This window comes from Salvelinus namaycush, chromosome 10 (assembly GCF_016432855.1).
Source record: "Salvelinus namaycush isolate Seneca chromosome 10, SaNama_1.0, whole genome shotgun sequence".
In the NCBI taxonomy this organism is placed as follows: domain Eukaryota; kingdom Metazoa; phylum Chordata; class Actinopteri; order Salmoniformes; family Salmonidae; genus Salvelinus; species Salvelinus namaycush.
The window spans coordinates 10,009,037-10,031,263 of record NC_052316.1 but is presented as its reverse complement, the minus strand read 5'-3'; the positions used below and the strand labels follow the sequence as shown (position 1 = coordinate 10,031,263).

The 22,227-nt window shown below is 43.5% G+C and overlaps 1 protein-coding gene across 6 annotated transcripts in view; it reads right to left on the bottom strand.

The window, feature by feature from the left end:
- Positions 1-9,768: 9,768 nt before the first annotated feature.
- The window catches only part of LOC120054646 (rab GTPase-activating protein 1-like), a 168,455-nt gene continuing 155,996 nt past the window's right edge, over positions 9,769-22,227 (bottom strand). For 4 of the 6 annotated variants that reach the window (XM_039002152.1, XM_039002155.1, XM_039002156.1 and 1 more), the window contains 6 exons: positions 18,531-18,623; positions 15,311-15,526; positions 14,622-14,705; positions 13,907-13,978; positions 13,284-13,481; positions 9,769-12,639 (listed from right to left, as the gene is read on the bottom strand). In XM_039002152.1, coding sequence (XP_038858080.1) covers positions 12,490-12,639; positions 13,284-13,481; positions 13,907-13,978; positions 14,622-14,705; positions 15,311-15,526; positions 18,531-18,623 — 813 coding nt within the window. In that variant the 3' untranslated portion in view covers positions 9,769-12,489. Of the gene's footprint in view, positions 12,640-13,283; positions 13,482-13,906; positions 13,979-14,621; positions 14,706-15,310; positions 15,527-15,546; positions 18,140-18,530; positions 18,624-22,227 lie in introns of those variants that run through there. The other 2 variants (XM_039002153.1, XM_039002154.1) reach the window with 2 other exon arrangements.

Genomic DNA, 22,227 nt, shown 5'->3' with positions numbered 1-22,227 from the left:
GTGTGGTTAGAGTCCAGTGAGTGTACATCGAGCCTGTGCAAGAGAGTCAGTGCAAAACATAATAATAGATAAATAAGAATAAAATAAGGGGGCAATGTAAATAGTCCTGGTAGACATTTGATTAACTGTTCAGCAGTCTAATGGCTTGGGGGTAGAAGCTGTTCAGGAGCCTTGGCACTCCGGTACCGCTTGCCGTGCAGTAGCAGAGAAAACAGTCTATGACTTGGGTGGATGGAGTCTCTGACAATTTTTCGGGCCTTCCTCTGACACTGCCTGGTATAGCGGTCCTGAATGGCAGGAAGCTCGGCCCCAGTGATGTACTGGGCCGTACGCACTACCCCTCTGTACCGCCTTGCAGTCGGATGCCGAGCAGTTGCCATACCAAGCGGTGATGCAACCAGTCAGGATGCTCTCGATGGTGCAGAGGTCCCATGCCAAATCTGAGGATCTGAGGTCCCATGCCAAATCTTTTCAGTCTCCTGAGGGGCAATTGGTGTTGTCGGGCCCTCTCCACGACTGTGTTGGTGTGTTTAGACCATGATAGGTCCTTAGTGATGTGGACACCAAGGAACTTGAAGCTCTCAACCCGCTCCACCACAGCCCACGTGAATGGGGGCATGCACAGCCCTCCTTTTACTGTAGTCCACGATCAGCTCCTTTGTTTTACTCATGTTGAGGGAGAGGTTGTTGTCCTTGCACCACACTACCAGGTCTCGAACCTTCTCCTTCACTGTTGTTGGTGATCAGGCCTACCACCGTCGTGTCATTGGCAAACTTAATGATGGGGTTGAAGTTGTGCGTGGCCACGCAGTCGTGGGTGAACAGGGAGTACAAGAGGGGACTAAGCACACACCTCTGACGGGCCCTGTGTTGAGGGTCAGCGTGGTGGATATATCCTCACCACATGGGGGCGGCCCGTCAGGAAGTCCAGGATCCAGTTGCAGAAGGAGGTGTTTAGTCCCAGGGTCCTTAGCTTAGTGATGAGCTTGGAGGGCACTATGGTGTTGAATGCTGAGCTGTAGTCAATGAACAGCATTCTCATGTAGGTGTTCCTTTTGTCCAGGTGGGCTAGGGTAGTGTTGAGTGCAATAGAGATTCCGTCATCTGTGGATATGTTGGGGCGGTATGTGAATTGGAGTGGGTCCAGGGATTCTGGGATTATGGTGTTGATATGAGCCATGACCAGCCTTTCAAAGCATTTCATGGCTACACACGAGTGCTACGGGGCGGTAGTCATTTAGGCAAATTTAGGCATACCTTCGTGGCACAGGGCTTCGGGCCAGAAGGTTGAGGGTTCGCGCTACACTCCCTGCCTGTTTCATTACAATATTATATACAGTGCCTTAAAGTATTCACACCCCTTGGCTTTTTCCACATTTTGTTGTCTTACAATTAAATTAAAGTTAAAGATTAAAGTTGATTTAATTGTAATTTTTTGTTGATTAAATAAGTATTCAACCCCCTGAGTGAATACATGTTAGAATCCCCTTTGGCAGCGATTACAGCTGTGAGTCTTTCTGGGTAAGTCTCTAAAGCCTTGTTCAAACTGCAGGCCTTAATGCTAAAATCAGAAAAGCACCTATTGGTAGATGGGTAAAAAAAAATCCAGGTGTGCAAAGCTCTTAGAGACTTAACCTGAAAGACTCACAGCTGTAATCACTGCCAAAGGTGCTGCTACAAAGTATTGGCTCAGGGGTGTGAATACTTACGTAAATGAGATATTTCCGTATTTCATTTCCAATAAATTAGTAAAAATGTCGAAAAACATGTTTTCACTTTGTCATTATGGGGTATTGTGTGCAGATAGATGGGTGAGAAAAAAAAGATTGAATCCATTTTGAATTCAGGCTGTAACAACAAAATGTGGAATTCAAGGGGTTTGAATACTTCCTGAAAGCTCTGTAGATATATTACACACATTGTAGGATCGCTATCAGTCAAATAAATCATCCTCAACCACAAAACAAATAAATAAAAAAGTATATATACATATATTAGTGTGTTTAAGTTTTATTGACAGATATACTGTAGTGCATGCTTTAATGGAGATTATAGAGTACAGCATTAACAGAAATGACGCTGATAGTACATAATGTTTTCGAGGGACTGATATGAGTCAAAATGAAGTGTCCTGTGTGGGAGCTGACAGCTGGCCCTTCATCCCTCCCTCTCTCCATACCTCCCTCTCTCCATACCTCACTCTCTCCCCTGTAGCTCCAGAGATCCTCCGAGGCAATGCCTATGGTCCTGAAGTGGACATGTGGTCTGTGGGAGTCATCCTGTACATCTTGTGAGTAAAAAAAACAACAACAAAAAACACTTTAAAATCTGTCCCAAGATCTGCATGTACTCAGAGTGGGTAGCTGGCAATTTGAAGCCCTCTCATTACGGTATCGCAGCTAATCTCGCCCTTTCCTCGTGTCATATGGCTTTCCGATTTAGTACGCCGTTGCAAGTCTATTAGAGGGGGGGTCTGATCTGAAAAGATCCCGTATGTCTTTAAAACAAGTAGTGAAAGTGGCGAAACAAATAATCAGAGGGAAATGTTGCCTTTCCCCTCAGGCTGTGTGGGTTTGAACCCTTCTTCGATCCGAGGGGCGACCAGTATATGTATAGCCGCATCCTCAACTGTGACTATGAGTTTGTCTCCCCCTGGTGGGATGAGGTCTCCCTCAACGCTAAGGACTTGGTGAGTTTCGCGTCTAAGCATTGCACTCCAGAGGATTTAATTATGAATAACAGTGTGCAGTGTTTGAAGGTGTTCACATAAATTGCTAATTAACTTTCTTTTTTTCTTTGTTAATGTTTGAATTATGTAAATACTGTATATGTACAACGTCTGTTCTTTTTATTTGATTGCAGGCCCTTAATACATGTTTTACACAACTGGTTTGACAAATACAATATATTGGTTTGTTCAATTTAGGAAAATGTATGTTACCCTTTATTTTAGGGGAATGCAATTTGTCTCGGGTTTCATCAGGGCCAGAGGAGAACCCATATGGCAGAAAATGCATTACTGCTGAGCATATGTTGCGTTACACCCATTCTCAGGGGTAGGCAACTAGATTCAGCCGAGGGACAATTTTGGTCAGAGCGGATGGTTGGGGGCCAAAACATAATTCTAATCATTTGTACAGTGCAAATTGACAACAACTAAGCCCCCCAAAATATTTTATTTTAAAATAATAATTTCTCACCAAAAAATGTCCCGCGGGTCGCGTGTTTGCCGACCCCTGCACTATATTCTGTATAATATTTCACAACTATTTCACTTCGATGAATAAAAAAAATCATAAACTCCCAATTAAAAATAATCTTCCCCGTTTCTCTGTAAAAAAACTTGCTCAGGGCCAGATTCAAGCAAATCTGGTTATACTCTATATTAGCATGGTTATGCATATTCATGCACCCCTGGTTTTGAATAATGTTTAATAACAACCTGTCCCATTGCCTGTCCCCCTTAGGTCAGTAAGCTGATAGTGCAGGACCATCACAAGAGGCTGACGGTGAAGGAGGCCCTGGAGCACCCCTGGGTATTGGGCAAGGCTGCCCGCTTCTCCCACATGGACACCACTCAAAGAAAGCTACAGGAGTTCAACGCCCGGCGCAAACTCAAGGTGAGCAATGGGATTAATGTTGGGTCCCAAATAGGGAAATGTAGAATCAAATGCGCGTTCTTTTGTTTTATGGAAGCGAAAGCACTGCTAGAATCATCATTGACAAACCTATGCTAAAAATATTACAACGTATCAATTAGCATAAAACCTCATGTAGATCCCGTCCCAGCTGTTCCATTAATTTGAAGGGAAAAATATTTTTAATAAAGAAAAGTAATTTACCATGTCAGACGACAATAGGCAACAACAAACATCGCAGTTTGAACGGTTGGATGTTGCTCTGATCGTCTCTGGAAATGTAAGCTTGTGGCACTACCACCGTCTTGATTGGGAGCTATGCCTCAAGGAATTGTCTTCTCTATTGCCAATATTACATTGCAATAAGATGGTTCTTGTGGCAGGCTTGGTGACTGACAGTGGTGTGCCATGTTTCTCTGATTGCAGGCTATCATGAAGGCCGTGGTGGCCACCAGCCGCATGCACGAGGGCTCCCGGCGGCGCACGGACAGCTGCGATATTCCCGGATCCGACAAGACCACCTCCAGGAAGAGCAGCATGCAGCAGGACCCTCCCCTGGATAAGGACCCCCAGGAGGGCCAGGCCAACCAGGGCACAGACACCACCCTGACCCAAGATGAGGAGGACCAGTGCCCTCCGCCCCTGCCGCCCCGCAATCCCAGACCCATCCCTCCTCTACTGGCTGGGGCTTCCTCCCCCACCTGTCTGCCCACCAGGCCCCCACTAAGGGGAATTGATGGACAGAGACAGATGTCGGTCATCCCCAAGACGGCCGTGGTACGGCCCAGGGTGCCCAAGAAGAGCTGCTCCTCGGTGGATTCCGCCTCCACCAAGCGGGAGACCTCCTCAGTCCAGACCAGTCCCCCAAGCCCCAAGAGCCTTGGCAATGGATTCGCCATGGGGGTGGAGTCTGGCAGTAAAACGACCCAGTGTTAGTGAGTGGCAGGTATCAAAGAGAAAGAGGGTGGTGACACTCACCTAGGAGCTCCGACTGTTGTCCTAAGATGGCTGATGCTGTTGTTGCTGTAGTGTGAGATGGTAGATGACAACACGGAGGAGGAAGGATGGAGGAACGGATGTCTTTGTTCAGATCTCGCCTCATATCCGTTTTGATCCGGGACAAAAGACTAGTACTATATATAACTTGATATTTATTTTTTCCTTGCTGTCCGCAACGAGTTTGGAGACTCATAACGAATTTGCAAATGAGCTATTAACTTTGGTTTCAACTGTTGCCGACTTGCTGTAACTTCTCTACTTTAAGGCCTCTCTGAACGGGACTTATTGTTCTTCAAATGCCACTTGAAAAGACAACTTGATTTCATACTTTGTATACTCTACACCTTTCTACTATTCAATGTTGGAATCTACTGACTTCATATGCAAATACGTGGATATATATATACTGTACATAACCCTCTCCTTCTTGCATAGCATTCAGGTAGTAAAGATATTGTATTTGTGAGCTTATGAATATAGTTAGTGTATTTTGCATTAATTGTAATGATCTAATGTTTGCACTGTATATTATCAGATTAATCTTTATAGATCGCAAAAAAGCATTCACACTGCTAGTCGTTTACTATCTAGGTCAAATTGCACTTTTATTCCTTTGGAAATATATATATGGCTGAACAGTGAAGCTTAATTTGAGGCTGAAACCAATTTTCTCATTCAGTTGTTTACCCAAAAAGTGGTTGTAAAACCTCATTCTGTGGTAGTTATCTGATGAAGGAACATCCATCGTAATCATCTCATCAACCTCACTGGGGCTACCAGTCTCTCTACCTCCTTTTTGTACAGGGGCTTCCAACCCAGTAAAAGCTAAATCTGTAAAGAAATGATTGGATGAGGTGAGGTACAGTATCAGGCGTAGCCGTCTCTTTCTGCAACATTAGAATGATATTGTCAGTGCCAGGTAAAAACCTGCAAGGTGAATGTTTTCTCGATGGAACTCAAATAACTGAGCAAATGAAAGTGTCATTAAAATAGTTAATTTCTAATTTAAGGGCCAAACTTCACCTGCTAACATGTATTCTCACTCGCTTTCATTGCCAAATTGGATTATATTGCTGACATGTTAACACATGTATAAACCATACACCTATGAAATGATGTATAAAGTATGGATATTTTACTGATAACTATTATTGCTTACAAATGCTTTATTTGGGGATTGGTGGGGATGTAGTTAACAGTTGTGTTTGTTTTGTAGTTTCTCAGTTTCCCATTTTTCATTTCAAAAAATAAATGTACCCTAGCTTTTAATATTTTTGCTGAAGATGACATATTTAAGAAAACATGAGATGATTTAACAGAGGGGGAGTGTAGTGGAGGTGTACACTTCTATACCTTTTTTATGTTTCATCCTATCAAAATAATCTAAATGACTTGGATTTGATTATTGTATTCTACAGAAATATATTTTAAAGATGGTGGTTGCTGTGTGCTGATATAAAAGGAATAAAACGTTGATTTTCAAGTCCAATATTGGCTTGGGAGCGTTACATCAGTTTTATAACAAGCTGCTGATATGAGAATCTCCTCCACACGTTTGATTTGATTAAAGAGGCAATCTGCCGTTGGCTCATAGATTTTTGGACTTAAACATGAATGATATACACTGAGTGTACAACACATTAAGAATACCTTCCTAATATTGAGTTGCAGCCCACACATAAATTGCTAATTAACTTTCTTTTTTTCTTTGTTAATGTTTGAATTATGTAAATACTGTATATGTACAACGTCTGTTCTTTTTATTTGATTGCAGGCCCTTAATACATGTTTTACACAACTGGTTTGACAAATACAATATATTGGTTTGTTCAATTTAGGAAAATGTATGTTACCCTTTATTTTAGGGGAATGCAATTTGTCTCGGGTTTCATCAGGGCCAGAGGAGAACCCATATGGCAGAAAATGCATTACTGCTGAGCATATGTTGCGTTACACCCATTCTCAGGGGTAGGCAACTAGATTCAGCCGAGGGACAATTTTGGTCAGAGCGGATGGTTGGGGGCCGAAACATAATTCTAATCATTTGTACAGTGCAAATTGACAACAACTAAGCCCCCCAAAATATTTTATTTTAAAATAATAATTTCTCACCAAAAAATGTCCCGCGGGTCGCGTGTTTGCTGACCCCTGCACTATATTCTGTATAATATTTCACAACTATTTCACTTCGATGAATAAAAAAAATCATAAACTCCCAATTAAAAATAATCTTCCCCGTTTCTCTGTAAAAAAACTTGCTCAGGGCCAGATTCAAGCAAATCTGGTTATACTCTATATTAGCATGGTTATGCATATTCATGCACCCCTGGTTTTGAATAATGTTTAATAACAACCTGTCCCATTGCCTGTCCCCCTTAGGTCAGTAAGCTGATAGTGCAGGACCATCACAAGAGGCTGACGGTGAAGGAGGCCCTGGAGCACCCCTGGGTATTGGGCAAGGCTGCCCGTTTCTCCCACATGGACACCACTCAAAGAAAGCTACAGGAGTTCAACGCCCGGCGCAAACTCAAGGTGAGCAATGGGATTAATGTTGGGTCCCAAATAGGGAAATGTAGAATCAAATGCGCGTTCTTTTGTTTTATGGAAGCGAAAGCACTGCTAGAATCATCATTGACAAACCTATGCTAAAAATATTACAACGTATCAATTAGCATAAAACCTCATGTAGATCCCGTCCCAGCTGTTCCATTAATTTGAAGGGAAAAATATTTTTAATAAAGAAAAGTAATTTACCATGTCAGACGACAATAGGCAACAACAAACATCGCAGTTTGAACGGTTGGATGTTGCTCTGATCGTCTCTGGAAATGTAAGCTTGTGGCACTACCACCGTCTTGATTGGGAGCTATGCCTCAAGGAATTGTCTTCTCTATTGCCAATATTACATTGCAATAAGATGGTTCTTGTGGCAGGCTTGGTGACTGACAGTGGTGTGCCATGTTTCTCTGATTGCAGGCTATCATGAAGGCCGTGGTGGCCACCAGCCGCATGCACGAGGGCTCCCGGCGGCGCACGGACAGCTGCGATATTCCCGGATCCGACAAGACCACCTCCAGGAAGAGCAGCATGCAGCAGGACCCTCCCCTGGATAAGGACCCCCAGGAGGGCCAGGCCAACCAGGGCACAGACACCACCCTGACCCAAGATGAGGAGGACCAGTGCCCTCCGCCCCTGCCGCCCCGCAATCCCAGACCCATCCCTCCTCTACTGGCTGGGGCTTCCTCCCCCACCTGTCTGCCCACCAGGCCCCCACTAAGGGGAATTGATGGACAGAGACAGATGTCGGTCATCCCCAAGACGGCCGTGGTACGGCCCAGGGTGCCCAAGAAGAGCTGCTCCTCGGTGGATTCCGCCTCCACCAAGCGGGAGACCTCCTCAGTCCAGACCAGTCCCCCAAGCCCCAAGAGCCTTGGCACTGGATTCGCCATGGGGGTTTTTATTTACTTATTTTACTTTTATTCCTTTGGAAATATATATATGGCTGAACAGTGAAGCTTAATTTGAGGCTGAAACCAATTTTCTCATTCAGTTGTTTACCCAAAAAGTGGTTGTAAAACCTCATTCTGTGGTAGTTATCTGATGAAGGAACATCCATCGTAATCATCTCATCAACCTCACTGGGGCTACCAGTCTCTCTACCTCCTTTTTGTACAGGGGCTTCCAACCCAGTAAAAGCTAAATCTGTAAAGAAATGATTGGATGAGGTGAGGTACAGTATCAGGCGTAGCCGTCTCTTTCTGCAACATTAGAATGATATTGTCAGTGCCAGGTAAAAACCTGCAAGGTGAATGTTTTCTCGATGGAACTCAAATAACTGAGCAAATGAAAGTGTCATTAAAATAGTTAATTTCTAATTTAAGGGCCAAACTTCACCTGCTAACATGTATTCTCACTCGCTTTCATTGCCAAATTGGATTATATTGCTGACATGTTAACACATGTATAAACCATACACCTATGAAATGATGTATAAAGTATGGATATTTTACTGATAACTATTATTGCTTACAAATGCTTTATTTGGGGATTGGTGGGGATGTAGTTAACAGTTGTGTTTGTTTTGTAGTTTCTCAGTTTCCCATTTTTCATTTCAAAAAATAAATGTACCCTAGCTTTTAATATTTTTGCTGAAGATGACATATTTAAGAAAACATGAGATGATTTAACAGAGGGGGAGTGTAGTGGAGGTGTACACTTCTATACCTTTTTTATGTTTCATCCTATCAAAATAATCTAAATGACTTGGATTTGATTATTGTATTCTACAGAAATATATTTTAAAGATGGTGGTTGCTGTGTGCTGATATAAAAGGAATAAAACGTTGATTTTCAAGTCCAATATTGGCTTGGGAGCGTTACATCAGTTTTATAACAAGCTGCTGATATGAGAATCTCCTCCACACGTTTGATTTGATTAAAGAGGCAATCTGCCGTTGGCTCATAGATTTTTGGACTTAAACATGAATGATATACACTGAGTGTACAACACATTAAGAATACCTTCCTAATATTGAGTTGCAGCCCATTCTTGATACAGACGGGAAACTGTTGAGCGTGAATAACCCAGCAGCGTTGCAGTTCTTGACACAAATCGGTGCACCTGGCACCTACTGTACTACCATACCCCATTCAAAGGCATCTTCTGTATTGCCCATTCACCCTCTGAATGGCACGCATACACAATCCATGTCTCAATTGTCTCAAGGCTTAACCCGTCTCCTCCCCTTCATCTACACTGATTGAAGTGGATTTAACAAGTGACATCAATAAGGGACCATAGACTGACCAGGTGAAAGCTATATCATGGAAAGAGCAGGTGTTCTTAATGTTTTGTACACTCAGTGTATATACATTGATTCATGAAGAATATATAGAAATATCTCATGAGCTTAGTTCAACGGTCGTACCCAATCAGAGCCCAAAATATGCGCATTTTACTCCATTCTTTGTGAACAATGTAATAAAAAAATTATACTATTTCCTCAAAATATGGTTAAAACTACCTCAGCTGTTTAGCAAAACAGTGGCAGGGTGTCCGCTTTGTTTTTGTTTGTTTGAGCTGGAGTAAAAGAAAAACTATGAAAACGAAACAATGAAAGAATAATCAAAATTGGTGGACAGAGAACGGAATTTTATTGATGTACGTCAGTCGATTACAGTACAGAAAATACCATTAGAGTTCGAGCATGTCACTGATTCACGTGGGAATGACGAGGAAAATGGAGAAACAACTCCAACATGTTGGAAACTAAAGCAGAACAACTGTTGAAGTATAGTTTACTGTACAATATTGTGAATCTGAAGTTATTTTTGCATCGTTGTAGTTGGATTATAATTTGCCCACTGTCTTCTCAACAACAGAAAAAATAGGAATTATAACAAAAGAAAGTAGATTTGTTCTCTGAATAACAAAATTAACATTTAAAATAGTGTTTAAGATATTAATGTTAGTGCACATGACACACTGAGGCCTGGACCTCGTTAAACTTGATATGACACTGGCTAAAGCGCCTTGAAATCCGTCACGTGACACATACGAAAAACATGGCTGTGTCCTAAACTACTCTTTACTGGCTTCCTTATGTCTTTACCTTTCCATTGTAACCACTAATATTTGAAACGCCTGGACAGCATCATATTACTTTCAATCAACCGTCAAGGTTTTTCAGATCAGTGTTCACGAAGGAATGGAGGTGAGGAAAGGAAGCAGGTTAAGACAAATGGGACGTGACCCGAATCCCTCTGTAGTAGCATCCTGCTCTTAAAATGGCGGGCAGGTATGTCATCATGGCACAGGTGACGATCCTTTCAGAGTATAATATATTGAGATGGCTTTCTTCCGATTCTTTCGTTTACATGGATCTGGGCTTTAGAAAAAAAAAGAAATAGTCACTGCTTAGTCGAAAAAAAGGAAGGAAACAATTTCAACCGGAACTAGTCAGTGCTGGACACACACTTTGTGAATTCATACAGGTATACACAAAGCAGTGGTATGAGACAGCAAAAAACGGCCATTTATATGGCTCTAGAAACTGAGTGTAATGACCGGGCATTGCTATTGAGAAAGTCTTTCCAACATATGCTAAACCACATGGGCATTGCTATTGAGAAAGGCTTTCCAACATATGCTAAACCACATGGGCATTGCTATTGAGAAAGTCTTTCCAACATATGCTAAACCACATGGGCATTGCTATAGAGAAAGTCTTTCCAACATATGCTAAACCACATGGGCATTGCTATTGAGAAAGTCTTTCCAACATATGCTAAACCACATGGGCATTGCTATTGAGAAAGTATTTCCAACATATGCTAAACCACATGGGCATTGCTATTGAGAAAGGCTTTCCAACATATGCTAAACCACATGGGCATTTATATTAAGAGAGTTTCCAACATATTAGTTAACCACATGGGCACCTTGGCTTGGATAGACGTTTTGGAATGTTGTTCACCTCATCATCAAAATGATGATCAGAGGTGTGAAATACTATTGTGCGATTAATTGGATCATCATGACGTTTCATATGCAATAGGAAACCGTGTCTGTAGTACATTATACTGCCCCAATTCACAGGACATGGTTAGGCGAGTGTCTGGCTTTGTAAAGTAGCTGTTGGGTCCAGTTAAAGCAGCAAAGTAGAGTCAGATCACTGCTGCCAATAGAAGAGATGGGGGGGGGAGTCATTCCTAAAACGTACTGTAGCCATCACATTAGTTAGGTTACCTCCGGTCTTCCGGTTAAAACTCTTTGGCCCGAGAGTTTCCTTAAGCGAGGACGGAGACCCCGTTCTTACCGGGAACGCTCAATTTCCAAAACGCGTGGACACAGACGTTAGTCACGCAGTTTACCTACGATTTGACTTCTGGGTTAACAGAGATGAACTTGACTCAGACCTTACACACTGTGCTTAATTATGTCAACATCTACAAAGACGACATTCAGATTCTAAACAGTAAAAAAAAAAATATGTACAGGGCACTTCTTCCTTTTTTGTTTTAGAACTGTACAAGATTAAACATGACCAATAATTAGTTAGACATATTTATAGGACAACATAGTTTATGTAATATTACTATAAAGAACAAACAAGATTTTGTTTTTAGATTCTGAATGTAGTATCCGCTTTTGGAATGCGGTAAAGATATGTTATGCAAAAGATGCTTGTATAAGTAGTTTCCTTTTTTTAAGCAGCGAATATATATTCCTAAAATGAAGAAGGTAAACTACTGCCGGTAACTGCTTCGCAATCCTTGCAAGTCGGGGTCAAGACTGCCAAAGCATTTAGGTTTGTTAAAGTTCTCAGCCTATCAGTTAGCCACATATCCTGCTGATAAGCTAAACTCAGCAGTAGCGATACATAACCACTAGGTGGCGGTGCTGTAGTGAATGTCCACTATGGCGCTGCTAAGGACCTACAGAGTTCCTATAGTACTCTGCTATCCTCTCACTTCAAATACCCCATTTTGCTGAAGAGAATTCTGAGCCCCGGCCTACAGTGTAAATGACAACCCACTAGATTTATCAGTCATTCTCCATCTTGGTTTCACACACCACGAAGGATGACACGTGACACAGTCAAGTCTCATCAAAGCTGAATTGAAGAAGTGACTGAGGGTGGCTGGTCCAGTGGAGTGGCTGGTCCAGTGGAGTGGCTTGAGAGAGAGGAAGATGTGTCGAGGACGAACTTTGTTCTGTGGCTATCCCTTCCCCTCCCTGGAAACGAAATACTGCATTGTCTCAGGTGGTATTTAGCTAGTGTTCATAAGCTCTACTGTGCATACTGTAGTAGACCCCCCCCCCCCCAGACAGGTTGGTCTCTGTAGGGGATTACGGGGGCCCCTCTTTGGGGGAGGAGGGGGGCTGGGACTGGGAGGCGCTGCCCCCGGAGCTTTTCAGGGAGCCCAGGGTCTTGCTGAACCAGGAGTTTTTGGCCGCTTGGATCTCGTTCATCAGGATGCCCCTTTGGTGCTCCAACTCCTGAGGATGGACAGAATAAAGGACTAAAACGGTCAGCGTATCACTCATGAATAGTCATTATAGCAAGCCTGAATATTAGTCATCACAGCAAGCATGAGTCAGCCACCATAATACATCATGAATAGTCATCTTCGTAAGCATGAATAGTCAAAAGGGATAGAAAATAGAGCACGGACATCCAATGGCTTCGGACCAACTGTCAGAAGGCGTGTATATATACTACTTTATTGTACTACAGAGTCGCTCCACCTCAAAAAAAGCACAAGAGGACTTCGACACCCACCACACCTCAGATTGTTCTGAAATCGTTTCTCTAGTTAGAAACAGATGAGATTAGCATTCCTGAAACGTTATTCCGTTGAAATATAATCTGATCTCTGTCAGACAGAGAAGATTATATGAATCCTACAAATAAAAATAAAAAATGGCCAATTTGGGTGCAATCAATTAGCTTAATTTCTCAGAGATCAAATTATTTTGCAACAAAATAACGCTTCAGGAATGCTTATCTCATCGGTTTCTAACTACAGAAACGATTTCAGAACAATCTGAGAAGTGGTGGGTGTCATGACTTGCTGGAAGGACACGGAATGACCCTACATTGAGTGAGATACCGCAGTGCTGCTGACTGCATAGAATCTGACCTGCATCTTGCACTTGGCCTCCACTAGCTGTAGTTTGGTCTGGGCCAGCTCTAGCTCCAGTTCTCTGAGCTGGGCCTTCAGGGAGTCCTTCTCCTCATCCAGCTCACTGTCCCTGTTGTCTCTGCTGGGAGGGGGTATCTGCAGAGGACCTTCTTTACTGAACACCTCCCTGCAGCGCTCACACGCCATCACCTTACTCTGTAGGGAGAGAGGAGGAACACGCACAGTCAGTTACGCATTGTCGTCATAATGCCTACCGCTGTTCGTCATATTGTGTCATATCACAATCCTTTCTATGTTATTTCCCCACCCCCAGGAAGTCCATTGTTAAGGTCAGAGACATGACCAAGGCAGCAGCTCGATAAAAACACCGATCACAAAAGCACAGCACACCAACAACACAAATAATGACATAGCTTCAAGTTTTAATGTCACATGCACAAGTACAGTGAAATGCCTTTCTTGACAGCTCTAACCCCAACAATGCAGTAATCAATAACAATGTCATTCCAGAAAAATAACAAGGTACAACAAAAACACACGAGATAGACAACTAAAATATTATAAATAATATGGTGTCACATAACACACACCATACTGCGTGCATCATTGCCTTGTACTACCTTGATGATGTCCAGCTCCTCCTTGGTGACAGCGTGTTGCTTCTCCAGCCGGGTGCTGAGCTGAGAACAGATCTGAGGACACACACAGCAGGACAACCTTTACTGCAGGGGTATTCAACTGTTACCCTACAAGGTCTGGAGCCTGCTGTTTTTCTGTTCTACCTGATCATGAACAGTTCTTGATTAGAGGGGAACACTTTATTATTTTTTTTGAACTGTGGAACTAACTGGCTTTGAGGTCCAGAGTTGACTTTGAGGGCTTTAATTGTTGCTTACTAAGCAAATACACATTAACGGGGCAGCTTCATTGACCTTTGAGATACACCTGAACACCATCAAATACAGAAGATTTATCTCAATTAAGATTGAATGGGACTTTTGGGACACTGTAGGATTAGGATTCATTGTATTGTCCCCAAAGGGGTAAATGTGTCTTGGACATTAAAAAGTGCTGCGGCTTCCACATAGAATATCACAGGTTAAACATACAAGCAACCGCCTGCACACCCACACGTGGTCGGTTAGGTCATGGCAAGGCTGTGACTTGGTGGTCAGTTCCACAGGCTGAGTCAACGCATTACATGCGCTAACGGTAACGACAAAATGTCAAAGCAGGAAATCATACAATGGGTTTATCTGGGTCGGGGAAAAAAGCGAAGGCGACGCGGCTAGAACGATGAGACGCTCGCCTCTCCTGCGTGACTCCGGATCCTACCTGTTTGTATTCAGTGATGATGACCGTGGTCTTCTTGATCTCCGACTCAGCTTTCTCCAGCTCTCTCCTGAACACCTCTTTGATCTGGACAGACAGGGCAAGAAGGCACATTGCTACTTGACGTTCTGCAGACACCGGAGACTGATATTGGGAGACAATGTGACATAAACCAAGACCGACGAGAGTAACCTTTGTGTGAAGTGCCTCTTATCGTTTATACCTCAGGGAAATGGTAACGGCGGTATCATACTGATTTAATGTCTACGCGAAAGAGCATGTCGGTTTATATCTGTCACCACAATTAAGACCTGGGAGAAAGAAAAGAAGAAGGCCTGCAGGTTTCACAGGAAGCCTCCACAGCTCTCGGGCAGTGGTCACCGAGCGATGGCGCTGGGGAGCTGCAGCCAAATGGTTGTCCTGATGAGCAGCGCTGAAGCTGGAACAACAGTCTGTACTTGGCAGCTTATCAAGGGTTGCAAAATTTCCGGGAACCGTAGCAATTTAATTGTATTCAATTCTATATCTTCATTTATCTTCGTTTAGCCTGGTTGCCGGATCTGTTTCTGCTACAGCCAAGTTATTTTCCCCATTGTCATCATGAAAATATGACCATGCTGTTGTGATACTGCTGGCTTAAACAGAGACAGATCTGGAACACTGGTTAACCGTGTGAACGTGAGCTAGATTACCTGTGCGGTTTCCTCCGCCTGCCTCCTCTTCTCCTCCTCCGTCTCCACCAGGCGCTGTTTGGTGCAGAGCAGCTCCTTGTTCAGCACGTCTGCCTTGTCCTCCACCTGGTCCAGGTCGGTCCGCAGGGCGATCTTACTGGTGACCAGCTCGTGGGCCAGGTCATCGTTCTCCTGCTCCAGACGCATACTGGCCTCCTGTAGACGACGGTTCTCTCTCTGTGGACCACACACACACACACACACACACACACACACACACACACACACACACACACACACACACACACACACACACACACACACACACACACACACACAATAAGACTATGCACAGTATGTGGAGAAACACTTACACAACGTGTTCTTTCTGCAAACGTAGCGACAGTTCATTTGCTACACACACAGCAAGCAGACACACACACATACACACAGTACACAGCTAACGTTATGACCTTCATTTGAACTCCCTGCCTCTTATTGCACAACAACAACCACATCCCCGTTTAGTGCCATCCCCGTTTAGTGCCATGGCACTAAAATGGTTTAGTGCCATTTCCCCCGACGCGTCAGTATTTGAACGAAGGCTTGTTCAAAGGTCCCTCAAATAGAACTGAGAAGGACCAACAACATCGATAGACAATATCCAAGCAAACCGTATAACCAGTTATCCGATGCAACAAACTGGCATACATTCAACGCCATTTCAAATAGAACAGGCAGGCTCACACGCAGGCAGGCAGGCACGCAGGCAGGCACAGAAAGTAATTGTTGCCCATAAAAAAGGGTCTTATGACCAGGACCATCGTGTTTGATTGTCAGCCTGTAAGTGGTCTCACATGACAATAATGGAGATGTTTCAGTTGTCATGGAGACCAAGCTGAGTCACCCGACCCAACCCCATCCTGTTCACGCCCTTCACGATTTGATGCATCTATGCTGAAACAAGAACGCTGCACTGTTTGCGCACAGAAAACCCGACAACAGGCAGTAAGCAGACAGGAGACTGAGCTAAGCTGCATAAACTCAGACTTGGGAGTCTGCTTACCTTTTTCCTCTTACTGTGGTCTATCCAGAGTCACAACAATGACGATGCTGGGAACAAATACTACAGCAACACAGACACACACACACTCACACTCACAGGTCAGTTAGTTCATTCCACACCATCCTGCAAAACACCCCTCCCACTGGTCTCTGTCTCCTCTCACTTCCCTCCATCACACCCTTCCCTGTGTTTCACAGAAGCTGATGTGTTTAGGGGGACGAGGGACACATAGGAAACGTTATGAGACCTCCACTAAGTTAACACTGAAGTGAACAGTTGGGGCCTGTCCACATACTTTTCAAATGCATTCCCTACTTATTCTTTCTTTGAGGTCATCTCTGATCTGACATGGTTGAATTGGTTGTCTTCAGGGAGGGAAGGAAAGGATACATTTTCAAAAGGATCAGTGGCCTCAGTTCATCTAACACAGCGGAAGGCTTCAAACGGATCCAAATTGATTTCATTACATGTCTTTCGTTATGAGGAATGAGGATGCTCAAACTCATGTGACTCAGGCTCTCTGGAAAGACGGCTTAGAATCTCATCCAACATGTTTCTTTACAAAATAAACTTTATTGTATTTTGTGTCGGGTAAGAACAAATAAAAATTCTGTGCTTTAGGCAGAACATTTTTCAAATCAGAATAGCATGAACGTAAACACAACGTGAGTCTTGCAGTAGGTACAACAAAATTCAACTGTAAGGTATCGGTAAAAAAAAATACAATATAAAAACTTCAGAAAAATGTACTGAAAAATAAAAAGCACTTAGGAACATGGTCCCAAACAACAATGAACTTGAAAACGTTTCAAACGTTTGTCAGTAATAATTGTAATGGCGGCGTAACTTTCGGCATTTGTGCTACATAAACAAACCCCTTGCCGAAATGCCCTGCTGTCCTTTCGTACGGGTGAACGTCGCAGAGTTGGTGAAAAAGATGAATAAGGGGCTGAAGGAGAGGTGAAACGGAATCTAGCCTACATGACAGAGACATGACAACTACAGGGCAAGCCCATCGATTCACGCACTCAAAATATATGAACAGGTCTCTCTTTCAAAATAGATTCTTATGTCAATTAGACAAACCTGTATAAATAAAGGTTCAATAAATACATTTTTAAATGGTGAAGAATAACACTCAAAAAGCACACATGAAGTATTAAAAACGTGAAATAATATTCAAAGCATTACTGAAAATGAAAACAACAAAAAAAAGCACACAAACGAAACAGATATGCCTATAATTGTCATGTATCTGTCACATTCAGCCCTTGATACTGCCTTGACAAACTTTGTGACGTTGGCCCATTCGAATTGTCCAGGGCAGCAGGCCATTGGGGGTACGGGTTTTGCACAGCACATGCACAAAACATTAGCCTGGTCAAAAGTACATCCAAGCCCGGTTGTAACAGCCACGGCCTAATTATAACTTCAATGTCCGTTTTTTGTCTCTCTCACATGAACAGTAATACTAAAATCAATCCCACATGGACACAACTCCACAGGTTTTCCTGACAAACAATGAGACGTCAAGTTTCATTCACACATCACAGTCAGTTTCACTTCACAACTGGACGAGGTTTGCAGGCGATTCGGTTTCATTACTCAGAATCGTCCTTATGAATAGAGGAAAGCCCTGAGACACATCTTTTCTCTTCCTCATCTTTGACCAGCACAAGTCTATGGCCTCCACTCATAACAAAAGTCTCTCTCCACTGAGTCTGTGTACGCCTCGCGTAGTCTGCCACGATCAGCGCAGTGTTCTACACAGACCTGAGCCGAGACTGGAGGGAGAGAGGGGGGGAGAGAAAGTGGGTGGGACTGGGATCTACAGGGAAGGATATCAGCGTTTCCCCTAGATGTTGTTTCTTTAGGTAGGATACCAAAGACTTCTCGAAGCGTCATCTATACCTACAAACAAACCGTTTTCTGAGGTCCAATTCTTTAGGAGGTGTACAGTAACAATAAGGGGGGGGCTCTGAAGTAAAACTAATAACACTAGCTATGGGAAACACCGGGGTAATTGTAGTGGCTGAACAGGGAGGAACTAGAAGTGAGGGCCCTAACCACTCATACAGGGTCAGATATCCGCCAAACAGGTGACGTCAGAATGGGAGGTAAGAGTAAACTGATCCTGGAGCAGTAGTTAAGATAACGGAGCAGTCTGTTTCTTACCTGGTAGCGGTTGATGGGGTCCTCCTGCTGCAGCTGGCTCTCTCTCAGGGTCTGGTACTCCTTCTCAAACTTCTTCAGCTTCTTGGTGGGCACCTGGAGGGGTGACAGGAGAGGCGGAGAGAGCAGTGTTGGTGGATGGGGTTGTTATGAACTCAAACGAATAGTTGAATTGAAGAAACCTTATTGAAGTGTTTAAAGTGTAACGTATTCGACCACAAGATGGTGACACTAACAAGACTAAAGGCCTGGGTTCTGTTACAATAACAATTCATCCTTTTCTCCCTTACCCGAGGTAGGCTAAATCACTGATCTGTAAGTGACGGCATGTATAAAGGATTAGTTTGCAATAAATGACTTTCTGCCGTCCAATTCCTTCAAGGAACAAAGGAAGCAAGGCTGTATTTTAAAGGAATTCAAACCGGGTACGGTTCTGTGTCTCCGAATGGATACAACAGCAGAGCTGTGGTTACAGTGAGCAGGGTGATCTGCTGATCCAGGGACCAACAGAACACCAAACTAGATTTGCTTCATTTGTATTCTTTTTTTCGTTTCAACATGGAACAGAACAGTGGGCCCAGTTGAAACATTCTTCTTTGAACGGAATCAATGCACCCCTATCCGCTGCTTTTTCTAGGGAATTTTATCAACTGTAAGGCGCCTTTAGCCTTGGCACAAAATGGCTGCCGTCTGCGTCTCATTAGTGCGGTTACCCTCTGAGGCATACCTAATGACCCTACTACTCCGTGCAGCGCACATTTACTTTGTGTACACCTGTTCATTTGAGGGATACCTAATGACCCTACTACTCCGTGCAGCACTTCAGCCTCTACCAGCAGAAGCACAAGCAAAAAAAGGAGATGAACAACACAGTAACAGAAGTTACTCAGAAGCACAAGCAACAAAGGAGATGAACAACACAGTAACAGAAGTATCATAAACACATTCCTTCAAAAAGCAGAAAGCAGTAACTGCCCTCTTCCTAATTGCAACACCTGAACACTGTTTTTTAAGGTAGGATACATTATACACCTGCACAGTGTACACAAGAGAACATGGCGACACATTTGGTCTCTGCCAGCCAGGCCCGTGCCGAAGGAAATTGTATTCTTCCGCTGTGTGGAGTGCAGGGATTAGGGTTGCTCAGCCCTTGGCGTTTCCATGGTAGCTGCTGCTAGGATGTGGATTACAGGTCTGGGGCGTAAAGAGTCACAGAGGGGAGGGACTTTGTTCATGGATACGGCCACCAGATGCCCCTACAGAAGGGGGGGGGGGGGCACAGCTCACCGGCTGAGACTGCCAAAGATAGGAAAAAAGGAAAGGAGAAAAGGAAAGGAGAAAAGAAAGAGCGAGAGAGGGAGGGAGGGAGAAATGGGAGCTCTCTGTCTGAGATAGAGAGCAGACAGACAGACGAGAGGAAGAGATAGGAGCTCTCTGTCTGAGATAGAGAGCAGACAGACAGACGAGAGGAAGAGATAGGAGCTCTCTGTCTGAGATAGAGAGCAGACAGACAGACGAGAGGAAGAGATAGGAGCTCTCTGGCTGAGAAAGAGAGAAGACAAAAAGAAAGGACGAGCAAAAGAGAAGTGGCAAGTACAGTAGCGAGAGAGAGCGTGATGGAGGGGGGCAAGAGAGAATTTGAGAGACGGATAAAGCGAGAGTAGGGACTGCATGAGTTTCCCATAGTTACTCAGTGACTGGAGTTGTCAAGCAGTTCTCAAGTGCTCTCAGTTACACAATATAACATTACACCCTATTGCTATCCTATTCCCTATTACAGACATTGTTATCGTCCTGTGTTTGTTCTTAGCCTGACAGAACGTTAGGCCCAGTGATTAACTCACACACCGGTTATTATATAATACATTATGACCCATTACCTGACAGACAGGTAAGAAACAAGAAAGTAATCCACAGAAAGATCTAAGCAGGCAAACCGGTTCTATGTTGTATTTGGTAGCTTAAAATGGGTACTGAATGTGTGTGGTTGATAAGACAGCACATCAGCATTGTTCAGGTGTGACGCCTTGCCAAGATAAGACAGAGACCAGCACGGAGAGAGAGGAGAGAAAAGGGAGACATTATCTGAAAGCAATACAAATAGGAGAGAGAGCGAGAGAAAGAGAAATAAAGAGATGTAGAACTAATGAAAGGACAACGCTTAAATCTATTTTTTTTTTAAAGAGTATGCCACACAGAGGCTTGTCCGGATGTTCTACACACGCAAAATGCTTTTTTAGATTACCACAGTAATATTTAGGTATTTATTTGATTTCTACAAATGTTTTGCTGTTTTTGTTGATGGCGTTATCTCACTTCGCTATAGCAACAGTGGCCTCGTCATTCGAAGCTCTAATCCTGACATTAGAGCTTATCTGACTATGAGTAGCCCAACTGTCTCTTGAGGGGGGGGTGTGAAGTTCCTTGCAGAAATGACTTGAAGAGTACTAGCCAAAAAACAAAATGATACTAAAAGCTTCCGTTCCCCCCTTACATATTTGCCATGGGATTATTAGATGACACATACCAACATATGGAACCTTTACAAAAACAAAAACCCTCTCTCACCCGTCGTTTTCTCTCACACTCATGTTTCCCCTCTCTCGCTCAGTCATATCTGACCACAGACAGCCTTGAAAGTGGCAGAAGACAACACTATTTCACCCTCACTTTTCCCACGATGACAACTTCAGACCCAAAAAACACAGTTAAAATAACCCTCTAATGTTGCTGACTATAGATAATTCAAGCATCACCCAGACTAATATCGCCATCTCTGAAGTAGCTTTCTGTCTAGCCATACAAAACGTATTTACAAGGCATGATTATATTCCCAATGATAAAATATACTCCTAATGCTAAAAAATACCATACAAAATATATTCCCACGGCTATAATATCCCATACATTAAATACATAAAATATATCCAATTCAAAATGATGTCAAGCTAAATATATTGGAGGCAGTGACAGCAAGAACCATCCAGCTGCAGATTAGTTGACGAAGCCCTGGTCCGCGAATTGCAAAGCACATGCGTGTGTGTCTCAAATTGGATTTTTGCATTTCAGTTGGAATGTGCATGAGCAACCTGAACTTTCGATGTGTTACAGGGCGTCAGTGTGCTACGCACATACCAGTTGACGCATTGGCTCTGGTCCAGGGCATTATGTTAGTTGGAAAAGTAGGGCCTTCCAAGTGGCGGAGTGGTCTAAGGCACTGCATCGCAGTTCTAGCTGTGCCGCTAGAGGTACTGGTTTGAGTCCAGGCTCTGTCGCAGCCGGCCGCGACCGGGAGACCCATGGGGGGCGCGCAATTGACCCAGCGTCGTCCGGGTTAGGGGAGGGTTTGGCCGGCAGGGATGTTCTTCTTCTCTCCCGAGTCCATACGGGAGTTGCAGCGATGGGACAAGACTAACTACCAATTGGATACCACGAAATTGGGAAGAAAAGGGGTAACAAAATTTAATTTAAAAAAATACATTGGAAAAATAAGATAATTTAGTTTTGATAATTTTTTTATATAATGTTAATGCCAAAAATCCCTACAACCAAACAACCACTGTTGCTTGTGCTTTAGCTGTCACCTGCTAGCAGAGCCAGTAGTAGCCTAGTGGCTAGCTGGTAGTGCTAGCTAGCGGCGAGCTAGTAATGCTAGTAAGCTAGTGGCTAGCTAGTAACGCTAGCGGCTAGCTAGTAACGC